This window comes from Bactrocera tryoni, chromosome 5 (assembly GCF_016617805.1).
Source record: "Bactrocera tryoni isolate S06 chromosome 5, CSIRO_BtryS06_freeze2, whole genome shotgun sequence".
Classification (NCBI taxonomy): Eukaryota; Metazoa; Arthropoda; class Insecta; order Diptera; family Tephritidae; genus Bactrocera; species Bactrocera tryoni.
Window position 1 is genome coordinate 17830596 of NC_052503.1, and position 27762 is coordinate 17858357.

Consider the following 27762-nt stretch of genomic DNA (forward strand, 5'->3'; position numbering starts at 1 on the left):
ATTGATTATATTTTTTTTAAATAAATGAAAAAAATAAAAATAAAAATTAAAAAATGTAAGAAAAAAATATTTTTTTCTGATCCACCCTAACATGTACGTGTAATGCAAATAAAAAGCTAACTTTAATTAAAAGCTTTAGTCGCTGCAGCGTTCTATCTTAAACCGGCAATCAAAAAGCTCGTTTGTTTTTTGTAAAATTTTTTATATTACTTTGGTTCTTTGTTAGAATTAAAAAAAAATACGATTTATATATAAGTGAAATGCGCTTAAAAATGCAATAACAAAAAAGTAATAATTTACATCTTAAATTTTATAATCAATAGGCACATCATGGATATGTTAGCACTAACATACGTACACTGTACCGTTATGTGTACTTGCTGCCGGTTAGACCGGCTTAGATTATACAGCAAATGCAATTACATGTACACATATAAAATGCAAAGATTGTAAAGCCATAACGTATATAAGTATGTTTGTCTTTTGCTACTTAATTAAAGCTTAACGGTTTAATATTTAAGCGTTCGGCTAAGGCCGCACAAGTCTTTAGTTGATTTTCCAAGTACTGGATGCCGCCAGCCTTGTCCACCGCTTTCATATTCAAGTCCTCTTTGTCACCAGCAACCAAAACGGGCTTGGAGGGGTCGGTCTGTAAGGAAGGAAATCAATTTTTATTCAATTATTTTTAATATAACTTTTTAATTTAAGTAAAACTTATTTAAATGTTTGTATACAATTTTTTTTCTGAATTGTTTTTTTGTTTGGAAGTATTTTTTTATATAAAAATTTGTTTTTTAGTTCTTATTTTTTTAAATTTTTTCTTTGTTTTTTTCTTATTTTTTTAAATATTTTAAAAACTTTGTTCACAGTTATAAAAAAAAAGTTTTGTAATTTAATTTTTTTTTCTTAATTATTTTAAGCAATTTTAAAAAAGATATTTCAATTTAATATTTACTTTGAAAAATATTTAAATTTTAAATAATTTTTTTTAAATTTTTAATTTGTTATTTAAAAATTAAGCTTATAAAATTATTTTTAGTAAAAAAACTTATTATTTTTATATATATTTTTTTAATTTTCCTTAAATTTCTTCTATAAATATTTTCTTAAATTAAATTGTTTAAACATATTTGAAGTTATTTGTTTTAGAAAAAACAGAAGGCTACGTTAAAAATCTTTAATTGTAAAAATTTAGTTTTATCTTCGGAAATATGTATGTATAAGTTATTATTTTAAGCTAGACAGTATAAATCATAATATTAAAATAAAACTTCTTAAAAATATTCTTACGAATTTTATAAAAAAAATTGTTTGGCTTTAAATAAAATATTTAAATTAAAAAAAAATTTGTTTTAAATAAAATTTAAATAAAAAAATTAATTTAAATTTTATTATTATCGATAATCTGCAAACCTTTTTGTTTAAAAAATTTTTAATAATTTTTTAAGAAAGAATATAATAACTTGATTTATTTCATATAAAGTAAATATCTTAAAAAAAAATTTTCAAGGAATTTTGAATTATTTACAAAAAAATTATATTTATAAAAAATACTAACAAATGTTTTTTCAAAAAATTTTAAATAATTTACAGAAAAAAATTAATATCAATGAAAAAATCAAATAAATATATTCTTTTTGAAAAAATTAATTTAATATTAAAAAAATTAATAATTTAATATTTTTTTTAAGAATTAATAATTTAATATTTATTTTTAAAAACAGAATATTTTTAAGTATTCTTTCATGTAATAATTGTAAAAACAAAATATTTCAAACTCAGGAAAATATATGTTTAGTTTTAAATAAATAATTTTCTTTAAAAAAAATATATTTTTTATTCATACGAAAATATGTTTTTAAGAAAATATTTAATACTTTTAGTTTTTTTCGTAAACATTTACTATTCACGCATATTTTTCTACTTACCGGTTCGCAGCCACGCAGACGGCCGTTGAAGTCAGTCATACGATCTTCAAAACCAGGCGCGAAGCAATTGGGATCCACAGCAATGAACACTTGACCCAAATCCGCCGCAGTATTTGCGCCCGCATGCGTCCACTTGCGCACCTTCGTCGAGTAGTTGGCACCCGCCGAGACACCAGAGAGTACATCCACCATAGCGCCGAGACCGTAACCCTTGTAACCGGAGGAGATTTCCGGGCCACCGAGCGGCATTAAACAGCCTGTGCTGAAAGCCAGTTCAGCGTCGTTGGTTTGGTTGCCTGTTGGATCTTGCGCCCAACCATCGGGCAGGGGATCACCTTTACGACGTTGTATTTCGATCTTGCCCACCGCAACCGCAGTGGTAGCCATATCCAATAGGAATTTATCATCCTTAGCGGGTGCACCGAATGATATTGGATTCGTGCCTAAGGCAGCCTCCTTTGAGCGTGTTGGCGCCATCAGCGGTGATGTGTTCGTTGTGGTAATGCCCATTAAACCCTCCTTCAGTGCACGCAGCACATACCACGAGGCAATGCCATAGTGATTCGAGCCCTTGGCACATACCCAACCGACACCAACTGCTTTCGCTTTCTTAATAGCCAAATCCATGCAGAAATTACCCACAACTACACCTAAACCATTGCGCCCATCCACCCACGCAGTGGAGGGAGTTTCCTTTAGGATTTCGGGTATGGCGCCACCATCGGTCGAGTTGATTGCCAAATCGTTAATATACATTTCGAGACGGTTCATGCCGTGACTGAAGTGACCACGGTAATCGGCTCCAACCAGCAGATCAGCCATGGCCTCGGCATGATCCTTGGGCACGTTGACGGCCAAGAAGCAGTCGGTCATGAACCGTTTGGACTCGGCGACCGCCACCAATTTGGGTTGCTGAACACTCGACATTTTTCGGTGAGAAATGCGACGGTTATCTGAAACAAATGAAACGAATTCTTTTATGGCGAAAAGTTTTAGATTACTCTTTTTTATTGCACAAAAAATCGAGCCAGTAAAACGGATGCGACGATCGCGTTCGATTGTCCGCGTACGAATGAAATCGGTTGGGTTGGCTGACTGATATTTTCGTTAAAATCTCGCAAATAAATGAGTGTGTTGCAAATCGCAGGGAGAGCGCAGGGGAGTGTGTTTGTTTGGTCTACTGTAGATCACCAAAGTATTGGTTTGCGTGTGTGGGTGTGTGTTTGCTTGTGCTTTGCTTTTAAATTGGTTATTTTACGTTGGAAGTTTATAAAATTTTGTTATCAGGCTTTGCTTAAAAAATTGAGCAAAGGGTCGTGGTATGCGAAACAAACAACAATGTCAACATGAGCAGAAGTCTGCTTGACAGTACCACAAATGGGCAGCATGTGTGCGTTACTTATTTAGGTCTGCTATGTACATGCATACCTACAAGTTTCTGCTACACAATAGTTCAAAATAAAGTATACATTTATTATGCTCAATGAAAATTCTAAAAAAAAAGGCGTATGGAGGGAAAGACATGTTATATTAATAGAAAAGTGTTTTGTTTTTGAAATATATATGTACATTTCTCAGACGTCAGAAAGCTTTCTAGCACACTCTCACTAAAAAGTACTTGTCTACATACAAAACATATTTTAAATTTTATATATCCTCAAAATGTGTTCCCTTAAGAAAATTTTAAGTGAAGCAAAACAATTTTAAAAAAATTGTACTGAACTAGACCTGAGAACGATGCACCTAAGAATGTATAATTATCTTTTTTTATAAATATAATAACGTAATTTGAAGAAAATCTTTGAAGCTAACATATTTCTACACACTATGGTATACTACAAGATCAAGAAAAGAACCTGATTTTGATCGATAAGTTTGTAAGACAGCTATATGCTATATAATGATCTGATATCGACGGTTATGACGAATGAGCAGCTTTCTGGGAAGAAAAGGATGTCAGTAAAATTTAAAGACAGACAGACGGACATGGGTTAATCCACTGTTCGGGGCATACAAAGTCAGTCTTTGATATCCAATACCACAAATTAAATTACTGTAAAAGCTCGCAAAACGTATAATATATTGTTGTTGTCATAGAGGACCATTTTCGAACAAATTTATCTTACATGTTTTCATAACAATTGGATTACACTCAGCAAACACAAGATTTCTTTAAGACCTTGAAGCCAACGTGATCGCTACTATTCTTCTTCTTGTTGGCGTAGACACCGCTTGCGCGCTTATAGCCGAGTTTATAATAGCAAAGGCTGTTTACTTTTCATTGGGGGCATTTTTACGTGGCGGGTTCCAAGCCCAGCACACAACCCTGTGGAGAAATGCAACGCTTTTAAACGGATGTTCTTTGATGTTCACTAAATTAAGATAAAAAACTGTATTTGTACTATTTGACACAGGGGATCGCAGTAGCAGCGGTCACCTGTGAGCAAGAAAGTTTGAAAAAGTTTAAAGTACATATCTCCTAAACCACTAAGGCTACAACAACTAAATTCGTCTAGCACAAATTTTACAACAACCCCTACCGATAGTGTGAAAATAGATGAAATCGGATGAAAACCCCACACACTCCCCATATAACGGTACTATTCAAAACTGAAAAAATCGATAACTAAATGCGCCAGAAACGTAAAAAGGCTTTATAGGAACCGTGGTAAAAATTGGACGATGGGCGTGGCACCGCCCACGTTTTTGTGAATCCTATATCTCGGGGCCCGACTGACCGATTTCGATAAAATTTGGAACATGGCATTCTTTTCATATTCTCATATCACGCTTTGAAAATGAGCGAAATCGGGCAATAACCACGCCTACTTCTCATACAGCACAACTTTATATTCTACTTGATTCGTTCGGTTTCCAGTACACAAATCAAGAAGCAAATAATATAACGGCATAAAACTTTGCACGAATAATGTTTTTAGCGTGTGCCAGCTTATGACCAAAAATTGTTTAAATCCAACAAAAGCTGTTCAAGCTCCTAGGTACCTAATAAGTGGACCCTTGTACCTATAGTTAACTTTTGTTAAATCGGTCAGTGTCTGAGATATATGTATAATTGAAACTCAGGGATAAAACTTCTCTGACAATGGTTTGTCCGTATGTCAAAAATGGGTTGAATGGGACTAATACTTCCTTTAGCCCCCATATACCTAATAAAAAGATTTTCGAACTTTCGATACCAATATACGAGTTATCTTAACGAAAATTAGAAAACGTATTTTACTCATAGAAGTGTATCTTTGTACCTAAAATAAAAAAAAAATTTGCAAAAACTTGACATAGCGCCTATATATATAACTAATATCAGGATTTTCGAACATCCGGCTGACTTTACTCTATATGATTTGTTTCTTAGTATGTGACACGTCAATATTGTGTGGTATATGGAAAAATAGATAAAACTGCTCGATACTACACCAACTGTCATATACTACTACATATGATGATTTTCGTTTTTCTAACAAACCTTATGTGTCTGTCAGTATAGGAGTTATACATATATACATAGTATATTCATATACAAAATTGCTTGGATATCGATTCTCAGGTTGAGGTTTTACACCTTAAGCTATTTCCCTGGCTTTGATTTTTGTAAGTTGCATGAGTATAAAATGTTCGGTTGCACCCGAAGTTAGTCCTTTCTTACTTGTTTAAATATAAAGTTTTTGTCAATACCTGAAGATATTTCCTGACAAATTGTGAGAGTATAAAATGTTCGATTACTTACTCAACTTAGCCCTTCCTTACTTGTTTGTATATAAAAACTGTATAATTTTATTCAAGTGTAGTTATTTCTATGAACAATTATGTTCTAGCAAGTTTTAAAACATGTGTTGAATACAAATAAAATTTAATATTTATTTTCACCCAGACATCGCTTTATATGTTGTATATATGTTTGTATATGTGTGTGTGTGCCTTGCAAATTTTAAGATAATGCTAATTTTATTTATAAATTGAATTTTATCAGTCTCATTAGACATACACGTACTATGTACATATGTATGTATGGTAGGCTAATTGTATAATTTTTATTGATTTTGCTTTGATAACAGCTTAGTGGAACTTAATATTCAGGTGGTGAGGTGTATGTACTTTTTAAGTATTTTTATAAAAATTAATTAACGACTTAAAGATAAAGCAGCCACAATATACTTGTATATACCTTAAAATCTCAAGAATTTTTAATAAAAGTTAATTTGTACTAAGTTTCTTAAGTGGCATCAAAATTAGGTTAAAATTTCCAAACATTCATATCTTTTTATATCAAAATCGCAATCATTTATTGTTACTAAGAAACTTTGAACAACAAATAAGGTGCTCATTCATTATGAACAACTGATAACACTTCAACACTCAAGCAATTAAGACAAATTACAAACGTGCCAACACATAGCCAAACCTATAAGGTAAAGGTAGTGATTGATATTTACAATTTGTTTAAATTAAAGCCTTGAACTTGAGAATTAAGAGCGCGCACGAGCCTCCCATGAACAAACCTATCCAGCGCATTTACAAACAAACATGTATTTCTATATATATTTATAGATAAAAAATATTCAAAAGCGTATACGTACATACGTACATAGGAAATTTATAAGTATGTATTCTTAAGTGTCACAGAAAGGGGTGTGCGTCACTTTACTTTACGTAAAGAGCTTAGAATTTACTGCTGCGACGATCAGCCAACAAAAAATACGCAAAATTAAAAAAATACATATGGAGAACAATAACATGTGCCAAATAATAGATATTCGTGTATTTGTGTGTGTATTTTGCGTTTAAAACGGATGCCGTAGGCATTGTTGTGAACATTTTTTAAGTGTCAGAAAGAGACATTGGTTCTTAACTACTTTTTTCGAGGTTGATTTTAGACTAGTTGCTAAAAGCGAAGTACAAGTAAAGCACGTTAAGGCCTTTAGTGAAGCAAAGTTAACTAAATTTCCACGATATGATTTATATAAATTTTTGCTTGAAAAAACTTATTCAGTATTAAAAATTCGAAAATTTTTTTTTATCTCGAATTTTTTAAAAGTAATAAAAATAAAAATTTGAGGATGGGGCTAGTTCCAACCATAGACAAACCTCAGTTTTGAGAAAAACGCTTTTAAGGTTTAAAAGACAATTCTAGTGAACACGGACGCCACGTCACAAAATCGGCTGTATCTCCGAAAATAAGTCGAATTTTGAAAAATCCTTCCAAGATCATATATTTGAAAGTCTAAACTTTCAAGATATGCAAAATCGGTTTTTTCAAAATCCTAAGCAAGAATACCCCCTTAAGTTTGAGAAAAATTTAAAAAAAGAAGTTGCGAAAATCTTTATATTCGGATATTGTAACATTGTCTTGCCAAATTTTGTGAAGATATCTCGATTAGTAAAATGATTTTTATACAAGAACTTTATTTTGATCGATTAGTTAGTAAGGTAGCTACATATATGCTATAGTGTTCCGATCTGAAGAATATGTTCGGAGATTATGGCGCTGCTTTGAAAAATATTAGATACTAAATTTCATGAAGTTTATTGGTGAAATAAAAAAGTTTTCCATACAAGAGTTAGAATTTGATCGGCCAGTTTGTATGACAGCTATATGCTCTAGTGGGCCGATCTGAACAATATGTTCGGAGATTGTAGCATTGTCTTGGGCAATAATCCATAACAAATTTATTGAAAATATGTTGTCAAATAAAAAAAGTTTTCCATACAAGAACTTGACTTAGATCGGTCACTTTGTATGACAGCTATGCGCTATAGTAGTCCAATATAGACGGTTTCGATGAATAAGCAGCTTCTTCAGCGAGAAATGGTCGTGTGCGAAATTTGGAATCGATTTCGCCAAAACTGAGGGACTACTTCACGTTTAAACACTTCTATTTTCTGCGTGGTTAAACATCGATAATATAGTGAATAAAGCGTGTGAACCGTGAATTTTTAATATTGTTCTCTCTCCTGATTTCATTGTTGTTGTTTATACAATAATACACTCGTGATCTCGTGTTCGTTATGTAATAGATTTAGTAAAATTTTTAATTATAGGCACCCCAAAATATACAAACGTACACACATAAATAACGTTTTGCATACAGTGAAACTTTTTACGTAAAATATTGTCTGGATCCAATACAAAAATAATGAATTATCACTCGCACTAAGTATGTGACTAATATGTTAGGCATACTGAGGCTGACTATAAAAAGCAGGCGTTTTATTTTTATCTTTAATTGTTTACTCCTAATTGTAGGCAATGTTTTTTATGTGATGCGTAAGGCTAAAGAAGAAGGTACTAAGAGACCTTAAAGGAATTGCTAAACTAAATGAATTTGTATTTCAAAAAGTTTGAACATAAAAGAAGATATTTATTCGACCATTAGAGTTAAATAAAAATACAGAGCAAACTAATTATAAAATGTGAAGTCAGGAATAACTTATGTATATGTAAATTTAATACTTAAGAGCACCAAGATAACAAGTACAAGGGTTGATTTAACGAAATCACTTTTCTTTTAAATTTTGTGGTAGAATTCCCGTCTGGTCTGAGTAATTTTTAGAAAATACAGTCAAAATAATGCAAAGCAAAAAAGTTTTCTCCGAAAAAAATTTTTCTTGAAGACCACATTCAGTTCTAAGTAAATGCGGTTTCAATTATAATTACCCGTTACAAAAACAAAAAATAAATATTAAACCACATTTTGGCACCGATTTTCATAATGAGATGTTAAGCTATAACTAAGAGCGTAAAAATTCTCTTTATTTCACAAATTCTAGAATAACAAGGCACTCAGAGAATTTACAAAATTCCAATAATCTACTCACCATTATAAACATTTTCCGCAGCCACCGACACAGATGTCAGCTGATTTAGTTTTCCATAAAGCATTTTACCGCTTGGAGTTAAGCTATTGAACTTTCTGGTGAACACAGCTGTGGCCAGCTGATTAGACGTATCGTCTTGTACATTGCCACGTAAATATTTGATAAGTACAGATGAGGAACAACGCCACTGTGCATTATTGATCGTGCGTGTTGGTAGGCTGAAGAAAGTCAAAGATGTCATGTTGTTGTTGCGACTAAGATCTGAATAGACAAATCAAATACGAAATCAGACACAGCAACTATTTCTTATCAATAATTAGCACTTTGTCTTGCTGAGAGACTAATCAGCTGTGATGATTATGTGACGGGTTTGTTGTTTTTTTCGCTAGTTAGTTGTAGAATAATTGTTGAATGATGACGTTAAGCAAGCATAGAGAGAAAGAGAGAGAGAGATAGAGAACGAGAGACGATAAATTAAATTAAGTATTAATTGTTCTTTAATATTTCCATGCACACTTGTATGAGTTTACATGTATTTGACACCAGTAATAAGTTTATATAAAGAGTATAATTAGTATTAAACACTTATATATAAATAGAAACAAAATTGCAAAAAATGTTCACTCGACAAAGTTCTTGGTTTAACTTTCCGCCTTTTTTATTATTTACTTTTCGCTCTAAGCATGTTCTTCACAAATACGTGTCTGAATTTAGTTCAACTTTAGGGCCAAACATTATTTTTGCACTTCAAAACTCACTCCGCTAAAAAATTTCTTCAATATTCGCTGGCACGCGAGTAGTCGTAAAGTCAGCAACCAGTAAAAAAAAAAGAATCAAAATGCTCAAACCACAGTAACACGGTATAGCGCCCGCGTCCAGCTCTCACTGCCCACTGATGACTGCCGTGTCTAATGCTAAAAATTATACAAGTAACATGTACGAGCATATGTATTGTATGACCGCACAGCCAACTATGTAACCTTCGTTGAGAACATTGGCATCGCCGAAACGTTTCGGGAACATGCTAAACTAAAATACATTCGCTCATTCCCTGTAGTCTCTTTCTTGAAAAATTGCTCGCTTAAGCGCTTACGAAGTATTACTATTTGTTTATATACCTTACGTATTTGTTACAATTTTCAATTGTGGTAAAAGTCACAGAAAAATTTACGTTTGGTCACTAGAAAAAACTTGAGCGAATTTGCAGTCTCTTGAGCTATTGTGAATATGTGCGCTGGTTGATGGCGAGCAGAGCAAATTTAAAATTCATTTTGAAATTATTTATGTAGAGTTATGTGGGTAGTACATATGTACGGAAATGAGTATGTGGAATTTAATCAATACTTAGTATTTTTAGCTTTTAAATATGTATATATTGCGGTTTGGGGATTCATGTGGACCGGTTAATCTTTCAATACTTTAAAAGGCCTGTTTAAGTTACAACTATTGTGTAGGTTTAGAAAATTAAATTAAAAAAGGCTAAAAAGGTTTAGAGATGTATATACATATGTATATTTGAGAATATTCACCGGAAATATGAATGTGATCCGGGAAATTGTTTGGGAAATACCAGCGTATTTGTTTCCTTGTTGTTATTGGCGCTCAAAACTTTAAACGGGTTTTCGTGAAACATTGTTTTCAGAGCCAATGAGCAAAATTTTTCTTAAACGGCTGGACCGATCGACTTCAAATTATCACACGATCTTCTTCGATATCAGGCTATGATCTCCGAGGTGGCTGGACCAATCCTCAGATATATTTGTCAGATAATGATCGAACGAATAGGATTTTGTATACAATTTTTGAGTTCTACGCCACCCTGAAGAGTAATTTTTTTCACAAAAAAATGATTTTTTTTAACCCACCATTTTGCCAATAATAAAAAAAAATTTCCTAATTTTTGGTCATTACCACTATAATAATAATTTTTTTGGTTTTGGGTTTATTGGGTAATAATAATTTTTTTGGGTTTGGAGTTTCATGATAATTTTGAAAAATCGTCATCATTGCCAGACGTCTTTTACCGGACGTCCTCCTGGAGAACGGCCACGGGATCAAGGAACCACAAAAGTTTCTAAATGAAACGCTGGTTATTATAATATTTTTCAAAAATGGAAGTAATTAAAGCCATTAATCGATGTTTTCGACATATTTGGCGCGCTCGCACTGTAAAAATTAAAGCTGATGGTTCTAGACCTCCGGCCACAAGACAACGCCTAAATCTCATAATATGAAAAGTTCTAAGAACTCCACTGATTCCCAACAACTGACGGGTTTTCATGTACGCTTATTTCATCTCAGATATAGTCTTTGAGTTCGGATTTTTCCAGAGTGTTTTTCACAACGTAACGTGTGAGGTGCTTTCAATGGGCTCTGAATATATGTGAGAGCAAAAAGGTATATGGCGACAAGATACTGAACTTAAGATACTACGCTTCTCAGACCGTAAATGCAAATAAAATGTGTTTCAGCTTAAGCAGTGATAGTTGATAATTTAAGCATTTATTTGATGATTAAAAAAAGTTGTATTTTTATATGTATTCATTTGAATATTTTAGTAAAAGTTTTATTTTTTTGTCATGATTTAAGATTTTTTTCACAATAAGTGTGCAATACAAAACTTTTCTCCCAAAGCAACAAAGCTAACTCTATTTGCCACCACTGTACAGCTTTGGCGCACATGCTTGTTGGCAAAGCCACTTTGCGATAAGAAACAACATAGACGTCAATTCTCATTTTACGGCGAACTTCTCACGAACACACACACACAAAATATACATATTTATGTTCAAAGCAAAATAATATAAAATTCTGACACCATAAAAAACATAACGCGTCGCTTTACTCTAATTTGCTTTCCGCTTAGACAGTTCGGTAGTAAATTTTTAATTACAACCGAGTTAATCCGCAATTGACTGCGAAACGTATCGAAAGAGCTGCTCGGCGCGGAGTCGTGAAAATAAATATATAATAAATATTATATATAATAAAAACGCGAATTAGCGGGTCTGAGTTGTTGTTCTTTACGTTTGCGGTTCACCTTCGTGTTTTCGCGTAAGTGGGCGACACAGGAACGCCAACTACCGACAAATTCGCTGACAATAAGTGCAATTAAGGAATTTTGGCGTTTAATAATAGATAATTGTGCAATAATTAAAAGTAAATGTTTGGAAGGTGTAATTTTGCTTTATTAAATAAATATTCTATTGTTTGCAAAACTTTTTATAAGCCTCACTTAAGCACAGCAGCACATCTGTCTGACAATTCAGCATCGTTAGGCAAGAGCCGACATCCACACAAACTACTAATTTTGCGTAAGTACCCAGAAACATACTATATTTGTAATACGTTTTACTTAGCACCCTTTTAGGGCATTGAAATGCTTGTACATATGTGCATTAATTATTATCTAACCCCACGCTAATAAATAATAAAGGCAGCTTTTACCCAACCCCACTTGAACTGGTTCTTTGTGCCCATACATAAGTCTTTAGTTGTAGAAGTAGACTAATGGGGGCGCTTCCGCCTCTGCCTCTCTTCCGTTATACCTGTACTTATGCAATGTAGTTGACATTTTGCAACATTTGCCAATTAACAGCCCTACGAACCACAAAATCACACACGAAAGCGCTACATACATCAATATGTATTTGTTGCCGCAAAAGCGAGACAATAATAAAATTAACTATATTCACTTTTTGTTTTGGCGCTAATTTCGTGTTATCGCCTTATGCGTAAACTTGTTCGTGATTCGTGTATCATTGTTTTGAACATCAAATTCTGTGCGCACATTCACATTAGAGTGGAGAGCACAGCTAAGAGAGGCTGTTAAATAGTGTTGCCAACTGTTATACTATAAAAGGTACCAAAATTTTGCACAAAAATCACCAAATATGTATTTTATAACTAATTGTGTGTTAATGGAATATATAATGCTTTGTATAATTCGTCTAAATATAATTTTTTCGTTCATAGGTATTCAATAATATTAACCATTTTATAATATTTTGTACTTAAAATATAACTTCTGAAGATTTTTTGCTTTATATTAATACCACTTTAGTTACTATTATCACTAATTGATTTAAAAAGTTATTTCAATTTTATTCAGTTGTCCTTGAACCCTGCTCCCAGCATTTTTCATTCATATTACAATTAAAATAGTGTGGTAAGGAATATAAGGAGTCAGGTAATAATTTTTTTGTTAAGGTGATCCCCTATTGTACCTAATACGGCGATTTTAGGAAATAAAAAAAAAACAAACTCCTTCAATTGTTTTAAAAATTTCATGCTATATTTATGTGCATTTTAGAAATACACAGAAAATATTTTTCATATAAAAAATTAACAATTTTTCGAGATATGCTCGATTTTACACGGCGAAAATGAAAAATGCTGTTTAGAGAAAAATAGATTTTTTTTAATTTCACAAAAATTTAACGTATTCTAAGAATTCATATTTTATTAATACAAATATTAGGTTCAGTCGTTCCTGTAGAAGACCTCTTGAAAGTCCTCTAAAAAGTGTTTGGCGGTGAGGAAGATATCTCTGATCCAAATTATCTGAAATAAAAATACCAAAAGGATTACTGTTAGGATAGATTAGTACGGCTAATGATCGAAGAAATTGTCAAAATTTTGATTTCAGATAAAATGGCGGCTTCCCAACAAAAAAATCTTTCTTTTCACGAAAATTTACAATTTAAAGTGACTTAAAAAATCGAAATTTTTATCAGAACTTCATTCCTTCGATCATTACCTGGCAAAAGTATCCAAGAAGATCCTGTGAAAATTTCAACTCAATCGGTTCCTCACCGATTTTGAAAACATAGTTTCGAGAAAAACGCATTAAAAGCGCAGCAACTCCGAATTACGGTTCCGCCTACTTTCAAACGCTCGAGAACGTCTTTACAAATACGCTCATTACTCCGAAACTATTTACTGGATTACTTTGATATTTACAGACAATATTTTCGAATATATATACATTCAAAATATGTTAAAAAAATTTGATTTTTTCAAAATTACAAGTGCATATAACCCCATAAACAACCACAAGTTTGGGTAATAACAAAGTTTTTTTTAAAACAACTCACCCTTTGTCAATCTTTTTTTGTCTGTGGGTCATTGTACTGGCACTATCTTCTCGAGAGAAAAAGTTGTTTAGGTTTCATACAGGCTGGAATCACTGCAACAGTGGAAGTCCTTGATGAGCCCTAAAGCGCTTTTATGTCAGCTCTGGTGTCAAGTTTATCACCACAAATTCAATTAGATAGTTTAATGCTTGAATTTTTACTTTTTTTAAAATAAATATCAGTTATAAAGTTATTGAAATGTTTAATGTAATAGTAATAGTTATTATTAGAGTGGTTGAAAATATAATTCTGAAATGCCAAAATTAAACTTTACTATTGTGAATTGCAACTAGAATACTATCCACATAGGTATGAGAATTCAAGAGAGGGCACCCAGTGTCTATTCACTAATCATCTCGGCTGTCGGCTGTGCAGCACCTTATTGTTAGTTAGTGGAACAAGTTACGCGACACTTGTTGAATCCGATTGAACACTAGGACCGCGGCAGTTGGCAGAACATTTCAAGTCTTCCGTACTTTTCGTTTTATCTAACTTTAAAAGCGTGATTAACAAGTTAATTTGCAAGTGAAGAAATACAGTGAAGAACAAAAACAACAAAAATAAATGCAATATTTTAAAGAAAACGAGAGATTTTAGGTGATTATGAATTGCAGTGAATTCCGGTTGTTTTGGTTTGGTCGCTGGTCGCTTGCTTTGGCGTCTCAAATTGCCTATCAACTGGCTAGTCTTTAACGGTAACTTAGATCATCAGCCTAAGAATAAAATTTCAAATACGACACAGCGAATCAATGCGTGTGAGTGTTTGTAAACAACAAACAAATCAAACTGTTCAAGCGACATCTTCTCATTGAGCACACACTCGTTATGCTCATACATGTATGTTTGTATGCTTTGGGTAAACTATTTCAGAAATCAAAACTCGTAAGAGAAAAAACTAAAAACAAAACATGAATGACCATAATAATCATTGCTAGAATTTACCGTATAAGTACCTACTGATCGCATTTCTAAAATAAGAAAAAAAAAAACAAATAAAAAATTCTAGCAACGGAAAAATTTAGTTTCGTCAAAAAAGACAGTTAAATACATTACAATGATGATTAATTGGGTGTGCAGATGGTTATATACTTATTGTTTAATCTTATCTGCTTTTGTTGTTAAAAAATGTAGTGTATGTGTGTGTATGTAAAGAAATGTAGACACAGGCCTAGGTAATTAATGTAAGTATGTATAGTGTATATAGATTAGAATAGTAGGGAGTAGCTAAAGGGTGTCTTTTGAGGAAGTATAGAGTGTTATATCAAATAAAACAGAGATTAATATAGAAAGATGACTGAAATAGACAATACTTTGAAGTTACTAGTTCAAAAATTATCTACGTATGTAAAGGGATTCCGATTTCGAACAGAATTTCAGGCATATGGCCATCCCAAGCAATACATGGGGTTTAACATTACCTGTATATTTTCCAAATTAGCCAACTTTATTTGATTCTGGTTAATCGGCATAAACACTAGTTGACTAGCGGTGTCAAAGCACTTGAACCAATAGACCTTTATCAGGAGCAATTCTTCTCTAAGCCTACTTCGAACGTTGAGTATAGCTTTACGAAATCATTAAAAAAAATCTTGGTAACAAAGCGAGTTATAAACAACTGAAAATTGTTGGGGGTTTAGTTTCAAACGCTCTGCTTACATTTAAGCTGAGAAAATTATTCAAAACCTTGTTGTGGTAGCGCAAAAATAGAACTTTATTAGAAGTTGCCTACATCGCGGCGCTAAGGAAAAGGCACCAGTCAAAACAAAAGATTTAAGCGACAAACTAGATCCTTTCTCGTTTAGAAAAGTAGTTAAATTCAAAAACAAGAAAAAACGTTAACTTCGGTTGCACCGAAGCTAAATACCCTTCACAGGTGCATTTCTCTTAGTAATGTCTATGTGTACAGTTTGTATGGAAGCTATATGCTATAGTAATTCGTTCTGAACAATTTTTTTGGAGATTATATTGTTACCTTAAGCAGTAATCCATGCCAAATTTCGTGAATATAATTTGTCAAATGCAAAAGTTTTCCATACAAGAATTTGATTGCGATCGTTTAGTTTGTATGGCAGCTATATGTTATAGTGGTCCGATATCGGCAGTTCCGACAAATGAGTAGCTTCTTGAAGAGAAAATGACGTTTGCAAAATTTCAAAACGATATCTTAAAAACTGAGGGACTAGTTCGTACATATATATACAGACAGACCGACATGGCTAAATCGACTCAGCTCAACATAGTACTGATCATTTATATATATGGGGTCTCCGACGCTTCCTTCTGGGTGTTACAAACTTCGTGACAAACTTAATGTACCCTGTTCAGGGTATAAAAATCTTGGTAACAAAGTGAGTTATAAACAAATTGTTTATTAGTTTTGGGGGGGGTTAAATTTCGAATGCTCTGCTTACATTTAAGCAGAGAAAACGATTCCAACTATTGTCGTGGTAACGCAAAAATGGAGCTTTATTAGAAGTTGCCTACATCGCGGCGCTAAGGAAAAAGGCAGGCAGCAGTCAAAACAAAAGACTTAAGCGACAAACTAGATCCTTTCACTTTTAGAAAAACAGTTAAATTAAAAAATTACCATGGACTATTTAAATTGGTGTATCACTAAAATACAAGTAATATTAAAAACAGTCGAATAAATCAACAAAATATATATACATATTTGGAAATCACTTATTTTAAGGCATTTAGAGTTTTTTTGTTAAATTAATATTTATTTAGAAAGAACTGGTAATAAACTTCCCCACATATATGTGTAAACTGATGCCGATCTCGTTTGTCAGAAATACTGCTTGAACGCTACAAAAAGACAAAAATAAGTCGTAGATAGATAGATCCATTACGACAACCCTAAACGCAGAAAATCATATGGCCCCTTCTGACTACCATTTTTTCCATCCTTGGATTATGATTCATATCGGAACAGGTATTCAAAAATGAGAATGATTCATTCTTGGCCACTAAACCGGCGTGTCTTTTTTTGGAATACTATACACAAATTGCGAGAGAGATGGGAAAATTTTATAGCAACATATAGGCAATACTATGATTAATATGTATTGTATATTTTTTCAAAAATAAATGCTCCAACAGAGTGGAGGTCTTCCTCTTCCTCTGCTTCCCCCGGCCAATGCGCAAAGGACCATAAATCTTTCGCAAAATTTTTCTCTCGAAAACTCGTAACGTCGACTCATCGGTTGTTGTCATCGCCCAATCCTCTGCACCACACAGCAGGACGGGAATTATGAGCGACTTATAGAGTTTAGCTTTTGTTCGTCGAGAGAGGACTTTACTTTTCAATTCCCAGGACAGTCAACGAAGTAGCACTTGTTGGCCAGATAAAATCCTGTAATTGGTGCTCCAGAATCGACATTAACAGTGGTGTTAATGCTGGTGATAATTACGACAACCCTAAACGCAGAAAATCATATGGGAAACTAGGACAAACTAATTTCCATGATGCTCAGTCAATTTGGTGGAATCAACAATCAACAACAATGCTTTCCGACTAACAGGCTATCATGAGACGTATTATTACTACCGATGAGTCTTTGATCTATGCTTACGACCCGGAAACAGACGATCAATCGGCGGAATATTGTGGCAAAGGTGAGCCGAAGTCGAAAAAACCACCAAAGAAACAGGTCGACAATAACGGTTATGTTGACAGTTTTCTTCGTTTATGGAGGTGTGGAGCACTCCGAATTCCTTCCGACCGGCACTGCGATAATGCATACTGCATTGATTCTTCGTGAGTTCTTCTCGAGATTTTAACCAATAAGGTGTCGCAACCACTGTATTTGCCTGATTCAGCTCCTTGTATCTTCTAGGTATTCAGCAAACTCGAAACGACCGCTCCGTGGAAATCCTCTTGACTCAATTGAAGACAATAATCTTGAATCGCTACGCGCATTGAAGGCTAAACCGGAAATTGACTTTAACAACTGTTTCGATGATTGGAAAAACTTTGGGGTCAATCGGGATTTCTTAGAGGGGCACGACATAGATTTAACTTAACGATAACTATCATAACAAATACGAATTTCTTGACGTTTGAAAATCTCGTTATAAAAGTTTATAAACATTTTGAAAATGACTAATAACTTGGAAAAGGTCTAATTACACGAAGAATGACATCGACCCGTACAAAAAGAAAGTCTGCCAAATATTTACATACATACATATATACACATACACAAACATTTTATTTTAAGGCGATCTAAAAGTAATTTACTAACTTTTTGTACTTGAAACAGACGAAGAAATACATTTAAAAAAAACTCATTTGTTGCAATTAATTACCTTTCTCACCACATGATAGCTCCCTTGGTTAAGTTTACAAAACAAAATTTGTAGCTTTTCATAATCAATTATCTTTTAGAACCCATAAACACCAGATAAACACGCATTCATGCCACACAAATCGATATAACCGTTAACTGTTGAGCGACTAAACAATTTAAAGTGATTAATATGCTTGTAAGTAATTACCTTCATTCACAAAAGTAGATATTATTTACATATGTATGTATATATACATATGTATACATGTATGTCTATAAGTGTGCTTGTGCATATTTTGTAGATTCTTCAATTCTTTCTCACAAATGTTTTTCTTTGCTGACATTGACTGCATATTTTTTCAAGCATTTTCAAGCAAAGCAGATCAACACAAATGGAAAGCTTCAAGCTCAATTATAGAGATTGTAGAATTGAAGAGGCCTCCAAAAAATACAAAAACACAGTACGCACTCGCAACCAGCTGTAAATTTGTACGTGTATGTATATATGTATGCACTTCCTCTTACTTCTGCACTTCCAGCGGCACCAATGGTGGCGCCCAAGTCTGACGACCAGCCGGCCGGCTTCGTCATCCAACTCAATGAGCCACTGATATATTGTATACAAGTACATACATACATACAAGCATACATACATATGTATATATTTACATATCTATATGCGCTGATGAGTGTCTTGAGCGTGTATTCTAGTCATGCATTCGGTGCGATGGTCGTTTCTCGTTGGTAAAAGTATACTGTGGTATGTATGTATGTATGTATATGTATGTATGCGTGTGTTTGTTGCTGGTATTTAGTTTGTCATTTCCATTGGTATTTCGGTGTTGTCAGTACTAAATCAACTAGCACGGTAGTAGCAACAGCAACAGCAACAGCAACAGCACCGAGCATAACAGATAACGCAAGCGTAGCAGCCGGAAAGGCACCAATTAACCAACCCAACCGAATAATCAACTGTTCAACCAACCATATATTTAATAATAACAATAAAACAATTAAAGTGTCACTGGTGTTATTTTAAAGAAAAAGTTGCTACAACATTTTCAGCGTTTGCGGACCGATTGCAAAACTACAAATAATTATATTTAAAAAAAAAATAAAATAAAAATAATAACAAATTAAAAAGAGTTCCAAAAACCTTTGTGGCGTTCACTGGGCACGTAAGTAGAAAATTACAACCGTTTGACTTATTATTAGCGGAAAAATATATAAATTATATATGTACATATGTACCTAGGTAGTGACTAGAAAAAAGATGGATGGTAGTTGTAATAATTTTTCTTTGAAAAAATATAAAATATGAAAGGCTTTCACATGCACAGAAGTGACATAGTTGTTATACCATATGATCAGATTTGACCCGGACTGATAAAAAAGTTCGTATTTATAATTCATCTTTAAATTCGCCTGCAAAATATGCCAATACAAGCATGCCAATGTCTTATCCAACTTTACAAACACTAGTTATAAACCCCTGTGACTCTCATTTCGTGTTTGTCCAAAAAGTCGGTTATAGTCATGTATAATACGAAAAATCTATGAAGATTTCGCCCCCAAATCGCGTCGATACTTCACATAAATGCCACAAAACTGCCAAATACTATACCTTATTGATCTTTCGAGCTTGTGGAACGAATAAGGGGACCACACTGTGGTAAGCAAAGAAAACGATCAGCATTACCTTGATTTGTGTCCGACTTTGACGCGGTTCTTTCAGTTTCGGCTAATTTTTAGAGCGTAATTAGTTAGAGTTGGAAAGTTTCGATATCATATTCATAAACCCACATCTCGTCACCAGTAGTGATGAATTTGATGAATGTAGGGTTCGCAGCTATGTTCTCAAGCATCTCTTTTGCGACCTCTACTCAAGTCTGTTCAACCAACCATTTTTTGGTTCAAGTCTAGCATTCATAAGGTTTATAGCAAAAACCTTAACCGAAATGTGTTGATTCGATTCATGAGATGTCGTAAGCTTCTGCTATCTCTGATATCAACACGACGATTTTCAAGCACTTCGTTGAAGAACGAAGCCACAGACAAAAATATTTTAAAATGTTTAAACTATTCTTTCATTAGTACGGGTGTGGATTGCCGATTAATTAATCTATCAAAGAAAGTGGTACTAATTTTCGTTCATAAAATGACATCTTGACAGTTTTCAGATCAAATTTAATACTTTGCGAGCACCATGGAATCAAAATCAGTTTCGACAAAGACATTAAATATAATTCTATGTTAAAATATTATTTGCTTCTAAAGATTTAAATTTTATGGCCATCTTCATCTGATTCATCTTGGAGAGATTCAATATCCATTTGTTTGGAAAGATTTAAATTTTTCTTCAATGCATTCTTAGCTTGTTGGATATTTGATTAGGCAGGCTCAATTGATACAATACATCGACTCGGTACACAAATATTTTTAGAAATTTCTTTTATAAAGACAATTCTTCGAGGGAAAAGTCTGGGCCCGCTGCAGTTACGTAGACTCAATGGTCGTTGAAAGGATTTATTCCGTATAAATGATAGATAGAAGCTTTATCAATTCAGATCAGGCTTCCAAAAGTTTCCCGAAGACCTGTCATTTAAAAAAATTTGTGTTAGGAATGCTGATATATAAAAGCTATAGAATTTCTCCTTCAGTTATAACCTATAAAAAATTTACCCCCCAGGCGTGTTTTCAAGAAAATTATTATATTTATTACTCGGATATAATATTATATAAAGGGCACGTCAAAAAATGAAAGAAAATCCTAAAACACCATCAGAATTCGTGAGTGACACTTCGTACATCGTATGTTTTTGGAAAAAATAAGGTTCAGGAAGAAATATGGCGGCCTGCTGAGCGTTTCCGCCGAAAACTTTCCGGTCAATGATCTTAGTAGACATTTCAAACGATTCTATATTGCCAGGTAAATGATAATTAGTTTCCGGTAAGATTTAATACAACCTTTTGAGGAATTCAAGGTCGAAAGTTTTCAAACTATGACAAAACATTTTTTCATTTTCAAAAGAAAATAGTTTGTTGCTCGTATTTTCAAAAGTTTTCGCATTCCACTATCAATTATCGTCTTTTAGGTCACTGCCTAGACAAAACAAATTTATATATTTTTCTTTTCTCACGAACTTTCCAAAGTATTTAAGCGTATTCTTTCACTGATTCATTTGATTACGATAATTTTGTTTGCTTTTTCTTCCACATTTAACGATATGATTTATGCCGGCGGCAACTGATTGCTACTTCATTCATACATTTATGTTGTTTTTTGCACAACTTTATTGTGTCGTCGCATAAAAAACTAATAATAATTGCCATTCAATAATCATCGACAGTCGCCAAAAAATTACGCCGAAATACCAATTGTGATTTCGAATACAGAGTCAATAAGAAATAAGCGCAAAAATGCATCAATTCAAATTAACCGAAATGAAAACGAATCTCCTGTACGCGCCCGAGTCATACGCGCTGGCCCATGCCGTCTCTGCCGATCTGAATACGATGAAGGGCACGCTCGCTTGGCAATTTGCCGTGATTTTCGGCAACTTCGAGGAGCTCAGCAAGCAGCCGATAACCGTGGGCAATGTCGCCGTTATGGAGCACCAGTCGCGTTTCATTTACTTTCTGGTGACGAAGGAAAATGTCTACGAGACCACAACATACAACACATTGCATGCGGCGTTGATTTGTATGCGCGAACATATGGTAATTTGTGTGATTTCGATAACACATTTCTCAATTTTGACATACCAAACTAATAAAAACAAAAATTTAAGCGGTTAGCGGTTTCAAGCAACGCGATTTGCAATTAAATGAGCTAGTATAGTATTAACAAGTGGTAGAATACAGGCGAAGTAAGATTTTTTGTTATGTATTTGGCAGAAATTATCAGCAAATATGACCATTTTATATTTATATATTTACACTTCCTACTAAAAACCGCAGATTACGGTACTTCATTGTGGTGATGTCACTTTCAAACATAAAAAATGCACATGAGCTGTTACAAAGTTTGAGAAGGACTGTATTTTGAGAACTACATATAATAATTCAAAAGAGTCCAAGTAAACTTCTCCAAGTTCTCTTAAGTCCATCTAGTCGATTCTAAGCTGGATTTAAATAATTGACGTTGTAGACACTATAATATTGTTATTGTCATTGAACGAGAGAAAGGGAAAACGCATTTTTGGTTTACTGTTTGTTGTTATAATTTCTATTTTGAAGAATGAAACTCCGATGTATACACTATAAATTTAAATCAGCATACCTGTAAAGAGAAGCCAAGAAATTATTGGGTAGTCAAAAAAAAAATCGTATTTTGTCAATAGCTGTCGTTGCCGTCGTATATCTGTAGTGCTAGAGTGCAGAGCAGAAAGGTGAAATCTCGCTCTGGACGACCTGTCGTTGAAAAAGTCGATGAAATTATGGAAAATATTGATCAGAACCGTCACATAAGCAGCCATGACACGCTGAGGAACTTAACATTTATCGTCAAAGGGCTTTGAATCATTTAAGAAAGGCTAGCTGCAAAAAGGAGCTCGATATTTGGGTACCACATGAAATGTCTGTAAAAAATTTAATGGACCGAAATAACATCTACGATGCTTTGCTAAAATGAAATGAAATCGAACCATTTCTGAAGCGAATGGTAACAGAGACGAAAAGTGAATCAAATATGACAATATTGTGCCAAAAAGATCATGGTTCAAGCGTGGTGAAGCACAACAAATGATCACAAAGCCACGATTGACGCCTCGTACAGTTATGCTGAGTATTTGGTGGGATTAGAAAGGAGTCAGCCACTGTAAGCTGCTCCAGCCTGGTCGAACGATTGCTTCCACATTTTACTGTCAGCAACTGATGAAATTCAAGCAAGCAATCGAAAAAAAACACGGTCAGAACTGATCAACAGAAACGGCTTCGTCTTCCATCAGCACGACGCTAGACCACACACATATTTGACGACTCGGCAAAAACTGGGAGAGCTTGGCTTGAAAGTTTTGATGCATCCAACATATAGCCATGACCTTGCACCATCGGACTACCATTTGTTTCGGTCTTTGCAGAACTTCCTTAATGGAGTAAAGTTGACTTCAAGAGAAGCCTGCGAAAATTACTTGTCGCAGTTTTACGCCGAGAAACCAGAAAAGTTTTACACTGATGGAATAATGTCTCTAGCAGAAAAATGGCAAAAAGTGGTCGAGCAAAATGGTACATATTTGGTTCATTAAAGCTCATTATAAATATAAAAAAACTTCACCTTAGTATGACTAGAAATACGAAAAGACTTTTTCGACTACCCAATATAAGGGACATAAAAGATTCCCCAAATAGTTGTAGATTGTTGCCGAGTTAGAGGTTCTTGTATAGACAAAAGTTAACTCCAGACCCGCAGATCCGACATATGGTATGCATAAATTTGCAGCGTGCCAAGCTGAGCTAATTTATCGTCTCCGTTTATATGCGCATTACTCTCTCAGTTTTTGAAATATCGATCTAAGTTTTTGTATATGTCCTTTTCTCCCCAAGAAGCTGCTCATTTATACGAGGCGGCGCTACAAAATCCAAAGAAATTGTTCAGATCGGACCACTAACCGGCCGAGCAAAATCAAGATACAGTCCTTTTATACTTTTATGCTATACGAAATGCTCCTTTGGAGGGCATTGGTACTGCCGAAATTATTTTTTCTTGTTTTTCTAACAAGATTGCTGTTTTTTTAGACTCAGAAGAGTATCTGAGTTCGGTAGAAAGTGATTTTATCCTTTCAGTATAGAAAATATACTATAAAGATGCCTAACCGATCACTAAACAGAACATTTTTTGCATAGCACTTACATACATATGTATGTATATGCATATAGAAATATGCGATCATTACCGACATGCGTAATAGAAAGTAAGAGTGTAAATAATGCCACCAACTCCAGCAAAACGTGCCGTGGCTTACCGCTAAGTGGATTAAACACAATACTAACACATTTCAACTACAATAAGACACTCAGGAAATGACGCATATATGTATATCAAATTTCATTAAAAAAATTCTAAGCTTTTGAACTTGAACCCCCGATTTTTTCCCAAAGCGCATACACGAGATCACAAAAATCGCCATGCCGCGCATTTGCTGTGGCACAGACGGCTTGGAGTGGCGACGTGTCAAGCAGTTAATACGCACAGTATTCGCCAGAGAGACCAACGTGGAAATACTGGTCTGTAGCTACAATCAAACGGTGGTAAGTTGAAGCCGCTGACACTGAAATTTAATACTCAATAATTATTATTTTAAATACAAACAAGACAATACCGCCAAAATGTCAAATTGTCGAAGAGAAGGGCAACATCTTAAGCGCGCCGCAGGACTTCTCGCTGGTGCACTCGACCAGCGCCGACTTTGCTATGTCCAGCGGCATAGGCTTGCACTTCAAATGCAAATTTGGACAGATCAATGAGTTACAAAAACAAAATAAACATGTTGGCAATGTGGCGGTGTTGAAGGATAACAACCGTTATATCTACAATTTAATAACCAAGGAACGTAGTCATGAGAAGTGCACTTATCCGGCGCTTTACTATGCGCTGATGGCAATGCGCGAACATGTGGTAAAGTTTCAGCACAACAAAAACAAATTGAAATTATTTTTTTGTGATATTACTAATTTGCATTTCTTCTTTTGCAAACTAGGAGCAAAACAATGTGACCAAGCTGGCTATACACAGATTCGGTGGCGACATCGATCGCTTGAGTTGGTTGCGTGTTAAGAACATTGTGGAATTCGTATTTTGCAATAATGCCGTGGAAATCATTGCATACGTCTATGATCCACCAGAGGTAGTACGCAGACGCTCACGTGATTCACGCTCACGCTCGCGCACTTTGGAGTCCATGGTTAATCGCATGTCGCTTTCACGAGACTTTCCTTGAATGAAGTGGCAGTTGATGCAGGCGAAGATTTTAAGTTAAAATGTGAAATGTGTTTTTTTTTTACGCCCACATATAAACACACAGAGACACAGTTAATTTAATAATATTTTACTCATACACCACATATTTATAACCTTAATTTTAAGTTTATTATTTACACTGAAAGCGGTGTTCCAGAAGGACAAACATTGAAAGTGTTTTTATTTGTTGGAAAAAATAGCGTTGGAGCAGAGTAAAGTGTATTTGTGTTGAAAAAAACGAATGTTATTTATTTGGCATTAAAATATCATTCAGAGTGTGGTTAAACAATAAAAATTGGCACAGAAAAGTATTTTTAGGCAATATGTGTTTTCATTGCACATTTATTACTTTTTCGAGTTTTCTAAATTATTTTTAGGCAATATATGCTTTCATTCCACATACATATATTATTTTTCTAAAATTTTTAATTTAAGACTAATATTTTTAAAACATGTTTTATATTATTTTAAATTCTTTAATATATTATTTAAAATTTTTATCGATTTTTTAAGACATTTAAACCAAATTTATATTATTTTTTACAACATTTAAACTGTATAAAAAATCTCTCAAAAATCCAAATTATTTTCGCAAACCGATGTTTTCTTAGTTTTTAAGTATGTTTATATGCATTAAAAATGAGGAATCATATGTAACTCAAATTATGACAAGAAAAAATAAAATTGTCACAATTCCAAATGTAAACAAACGATGTCAAACACACGCACATATGCACACATACGAAATCTAATTTTTAACAAAAAGTGTAATTTAACATTTTTGCTAACTACACTGTTGTTCAAAGTAATAAATAAAACTCTTTGATAACTAAAAGCATTCCAAGAAAACGTATTTTCTTTTTTCCTTATAAAAAAAATTGTGTTTAACAAAAAATCTGCACATCTTTTACACAACTCATTGACTCATTTTCACAAATTCCAGCGCCAAGCACAACTTTCAGCCAAGCACCATTTCACATCACTACCGCACAACAACTACGCCAAAACATGTCTGCAGATTCGAAATTCAAATTGACTGAGGTTGAGGGTGACCTTTTCAGCGCACCCGAAACACACTCGCTGGCGCATTGCGTAGGCGCGGACTTTGCCATGGGCGCCGGCATTGCGGTGAAGTTCAAACAAATCTACGGACAAGTGGACCAGTTACGGGCACAGGGTGTACAATCCGGCGGCGTTGCAGTGTTGCAAGATAAAGAACGTTACATTTACTATCTGGTAACCAAGCCACAAAGTTGGGGCAGTCCCACCTATGATAGCTTACGCGCATCGCTTGTGGCCATGCGTGAGCATATGGTAAGCAGCTGAAAGAGTTTATTATATTGGGGACTATAATATTTTTCTAAATTTCTTTTTTTTTATACAACAGCGCAAGAATAAGGTGCACAAGTTGGCTATACCGCGCATTGGCTGCGGCATCGATGGCCTTGAATGGGACAAAGTGAGCGCTGAATTGTGTAAGGTGTTCGACAGTGAAGAACTGGAAATTGTTGTGTACAATTTTGTGCCGAAATAATGCTATTAAGCCAAGTTTGTTATATTGTTAAAACAAATAAAAATATCACTTAATGCTGAGCATTGCAGGTATTTCTACTAGATGAGACTTGATAATTGTTAAAAAATAAATAATAAAAAAGTTATAACAAATGCCTTTTTATTTCTGCATATAAGAATAGAAAAAGGTAAGTTGTAAGATTTGTTAATAAATATAGTAAAGCGTAAAACATGAAACACAAAGGGGAGCTTAAATTAACAAAACATCAGTAAATAACATCTAAAAATCTTATTGTTTATTATAATAAATAAGTTATATTAATATTTGTACTTAACACTTTATGGCACATAATTATAAACAAGTATTTCAATCGGCGTATCCTTGAAGACTTCTTGCAACGAATCCTTAACTTTTTGCCAAACCAAACCATCGAGACCACAGCCAATACGCGGTATGGCCAATTTATAAATCTCATTTTTGAGCTGTCGAGATATTTATAAACAATAGACAATAAATTAATAAAAATATGCAGTTATAACAGCAAAAAGGATTTGTGTATTTAATTGTCATTAAATTGAACATAAATAATGTATGCGTTTAAAACCAGCTACTCCAACAAAATTTATATTTCCTTCTTTATTACTTACCATATGTATTTTCATTGCGTACAGTGAATCGTGTAGTGTTTGATAGGTAGGTTTACCCCAACTACTCTGTTTGGTCACCAAATAATAAATGAAGCGCGACTTGTCTTGCAAAATTGCTACGCCGCCTGGCTTGACATTTTGCTGCTTTAGTTTGGGTATTTGACCGAATTTATTTCTAAAAAGTTTGCAATATAATTAGAGAGCTTTTCATTCAGTCATACGTTAATAAATTAACTGCTACTCACCTAAATTTTACAGCAATTCCTTTGCCAAGTCTCATATCGGCTGCTACACAATGCGCCATTGAATATTTCTCATTCGCGCAAAACAAGTCGCCAGTAATTTCCTTAATTTGACAGATAGACATGTTTTTAAAGGTTTCCGAATATTTAAATTTAAATTAACTTCTTTTGTAAATCAAATACATTATAATTATTCACTGGATTCCCGCGAAA

General features: G+C 33.8%; 3 protein-coding genes across 9 annotated transcripts; 1 reads left to right on the top strand and 2 right to left on the bottom strand.

The window, feature by feature from the left end:
- Positions 1-245: 245 nt before the first annotated feature.
- On the bottom strand, positions 246-12479 carry LOC120776513 (uncharacterized oxidoreductase YjmC). Of its 3 annotated transcripts, none has more exons than XM_040107228.1 (4): positions 12311-12479; positions 8763-9147; positions 1929-2881; positions 246-649 (listed from the first exon to the last, which is right to left on the bottom strand). In XM_040107228.1, the coding sequence occupies exons 2-4, from the start codon at positions 9001-9003 to the stop codon at positions 491-493; spliced, it is 1353 nt and encodes a 450-aa protein (XP_039963162.1). In that variant the 5' UTR covers positions 9004-9147; positions 12311-12479; the 3' UTR covers positions 246-490. The 3 variants fall into 3 exon arrangements, with proteins under 3 accessions (XP_039963162.1, XP_039963163.1, XP_039963161.1); XM_040107229.1 differs by lacking the exon at positions 12311-12479 and adding an exon at positions 9521-9913 and having other exon boundaries at positions 8763-9023; XM_040107227.1 differs by lacking the exon at positions 12311-12479 and adding an exon at positions 9521-9911.
- Positions 11537-26812, top strand: LOC120776514 (ADP-ribose glycohydrolase OARD1-like). 4 transcript variants are annotated; one of them, XM_040107230.1, is made up of 6 exons: positions 11987-12076; positions 19255-19367; positions 21540-21909; positions 24289-24438; positions 24503-24805; positions 24888-25385. In XM_040107230.1, the coding sequence occupies exons 3-6, from the start codon at positions 21610-21612 to the stop codon at positions 25125-25127; spliced, it is 993 nt and encodes a 330-aa protein (XP_039963164.1). In that variant the 5' UTR covers positions 11987-12076; positions 19255-19367; positions 21540-21609; the 3' UTR covers positions 25128-25385. The 4 variants fall into 4 exon arrangements, with proteins under 4 accessions (XP_039963167.1, XP_039963164.1, XP_039963166.1 ...); XM_040107231.1 differs by lacking the exon at positions 11987-12076 and adding an exon at positions 14185-14494 and having other exon boundaries at positions 19231-19367; XM_040107232.1 differs by lacking the exon at positions 19255-19367 and having other exon boundaries at positions 11991-12076.
- Positions 13208-27741, bottom strand: LOC120776515 (ADP-ribose glycohydrolase OARD1). Of its 2 annotated transcripts, none has more exons than XM_040107235.1 (3): positions 27553-27741; positions 27308-27482; positions 13208-13325 (listed from the first exon to the last, which is right to left on the bottom strand). In XM_040107235.1, exons 1-3 carry the CDS (start codon positions 27672-27674, stop codon positions 13245-13247), a joined length of 378 nt encoding a protein of 125 aa, XP_039963169.1. In that variant the 5' UTR covers positions 27675-27741; the 3' UTR covers positions 13208-13244. The 2 variants fall into 2 exon arrangements, with proteins under 2 accessions (XP_039963169.1, XP_039963168.1); XM_040107234.1 differs by lacking the exon at positions 13208-13325 and adding an exon at positions 26967-27142 and having other exon boundaries at positions 27553-27738.
- Between the last annotated feature and the right edge of the window lie 21 nt (positions 27742-27762).

Bases quoted from the DNA above. Each gene is read 5' to 3' on its own strand.
- LOC120776513 (XM_040107228.1), bottom strand. From the start codon at position 9,003: ATGACATCTTTGACTTTCTTCAGCCTACCAACACGCACGATCAATAAT. The intron at 2,882-8,762 runs GTGAGTAGATTA...CATTTGTTTCAG, and splicing joins TGCGGAAAATGTTTATAATG to ATAACCGTCGCATTTCTCAC. The intron at 650-1,928 runs GTAAGTAGAAAA...CCTTCCTTACAG, and splicing joins GTCTGCGTGGCTGCGAACCG to ACCGACCCCTCCAAGCCCGT.
- LOC120776514 (XM_040107230.1), top strand. From the start codon at position 21,610: ATGCATCAATTCAAATTAACCGAAATGAAAACGAATCTCCTGTACGCG. The intron at 21,910-24,288 runs GTAATTTGTGTG...TTTTTCCCAAAG, and splicing joins TTTGTATGCGCGAACATATG to CGCATACACGAGATCACAAA. The intron at 24,439-24,502 runs GTAAGTTGAAGC...AATACAAACAAG, and splicing joins GTAGCTACAATCAAACGGTG to ACAATACCGCCAAAATGTCA.
- LOC120776515 (XM_040107234.1), bottom strand. From the start codon at position 27,674: ATGTCTATCTGTCAAATTAAGGAAATTACTGGCGACTTGTTTTGCGCG. The intron at 27,483-27,552 runs GTGAGTAGCAGT...CAAACTTTTTAG, and splicing joins GGAATTGCTGTAAAATTTAG to AAATAAATTCGGTCAAATAC. The intron at 27,143-27,307 runs GTAAGTAATAAA...ATATCTCGACAG, and splicing joins ACGCAATGAAAATACATATG to CTCAAAAATGAGATTTATAA.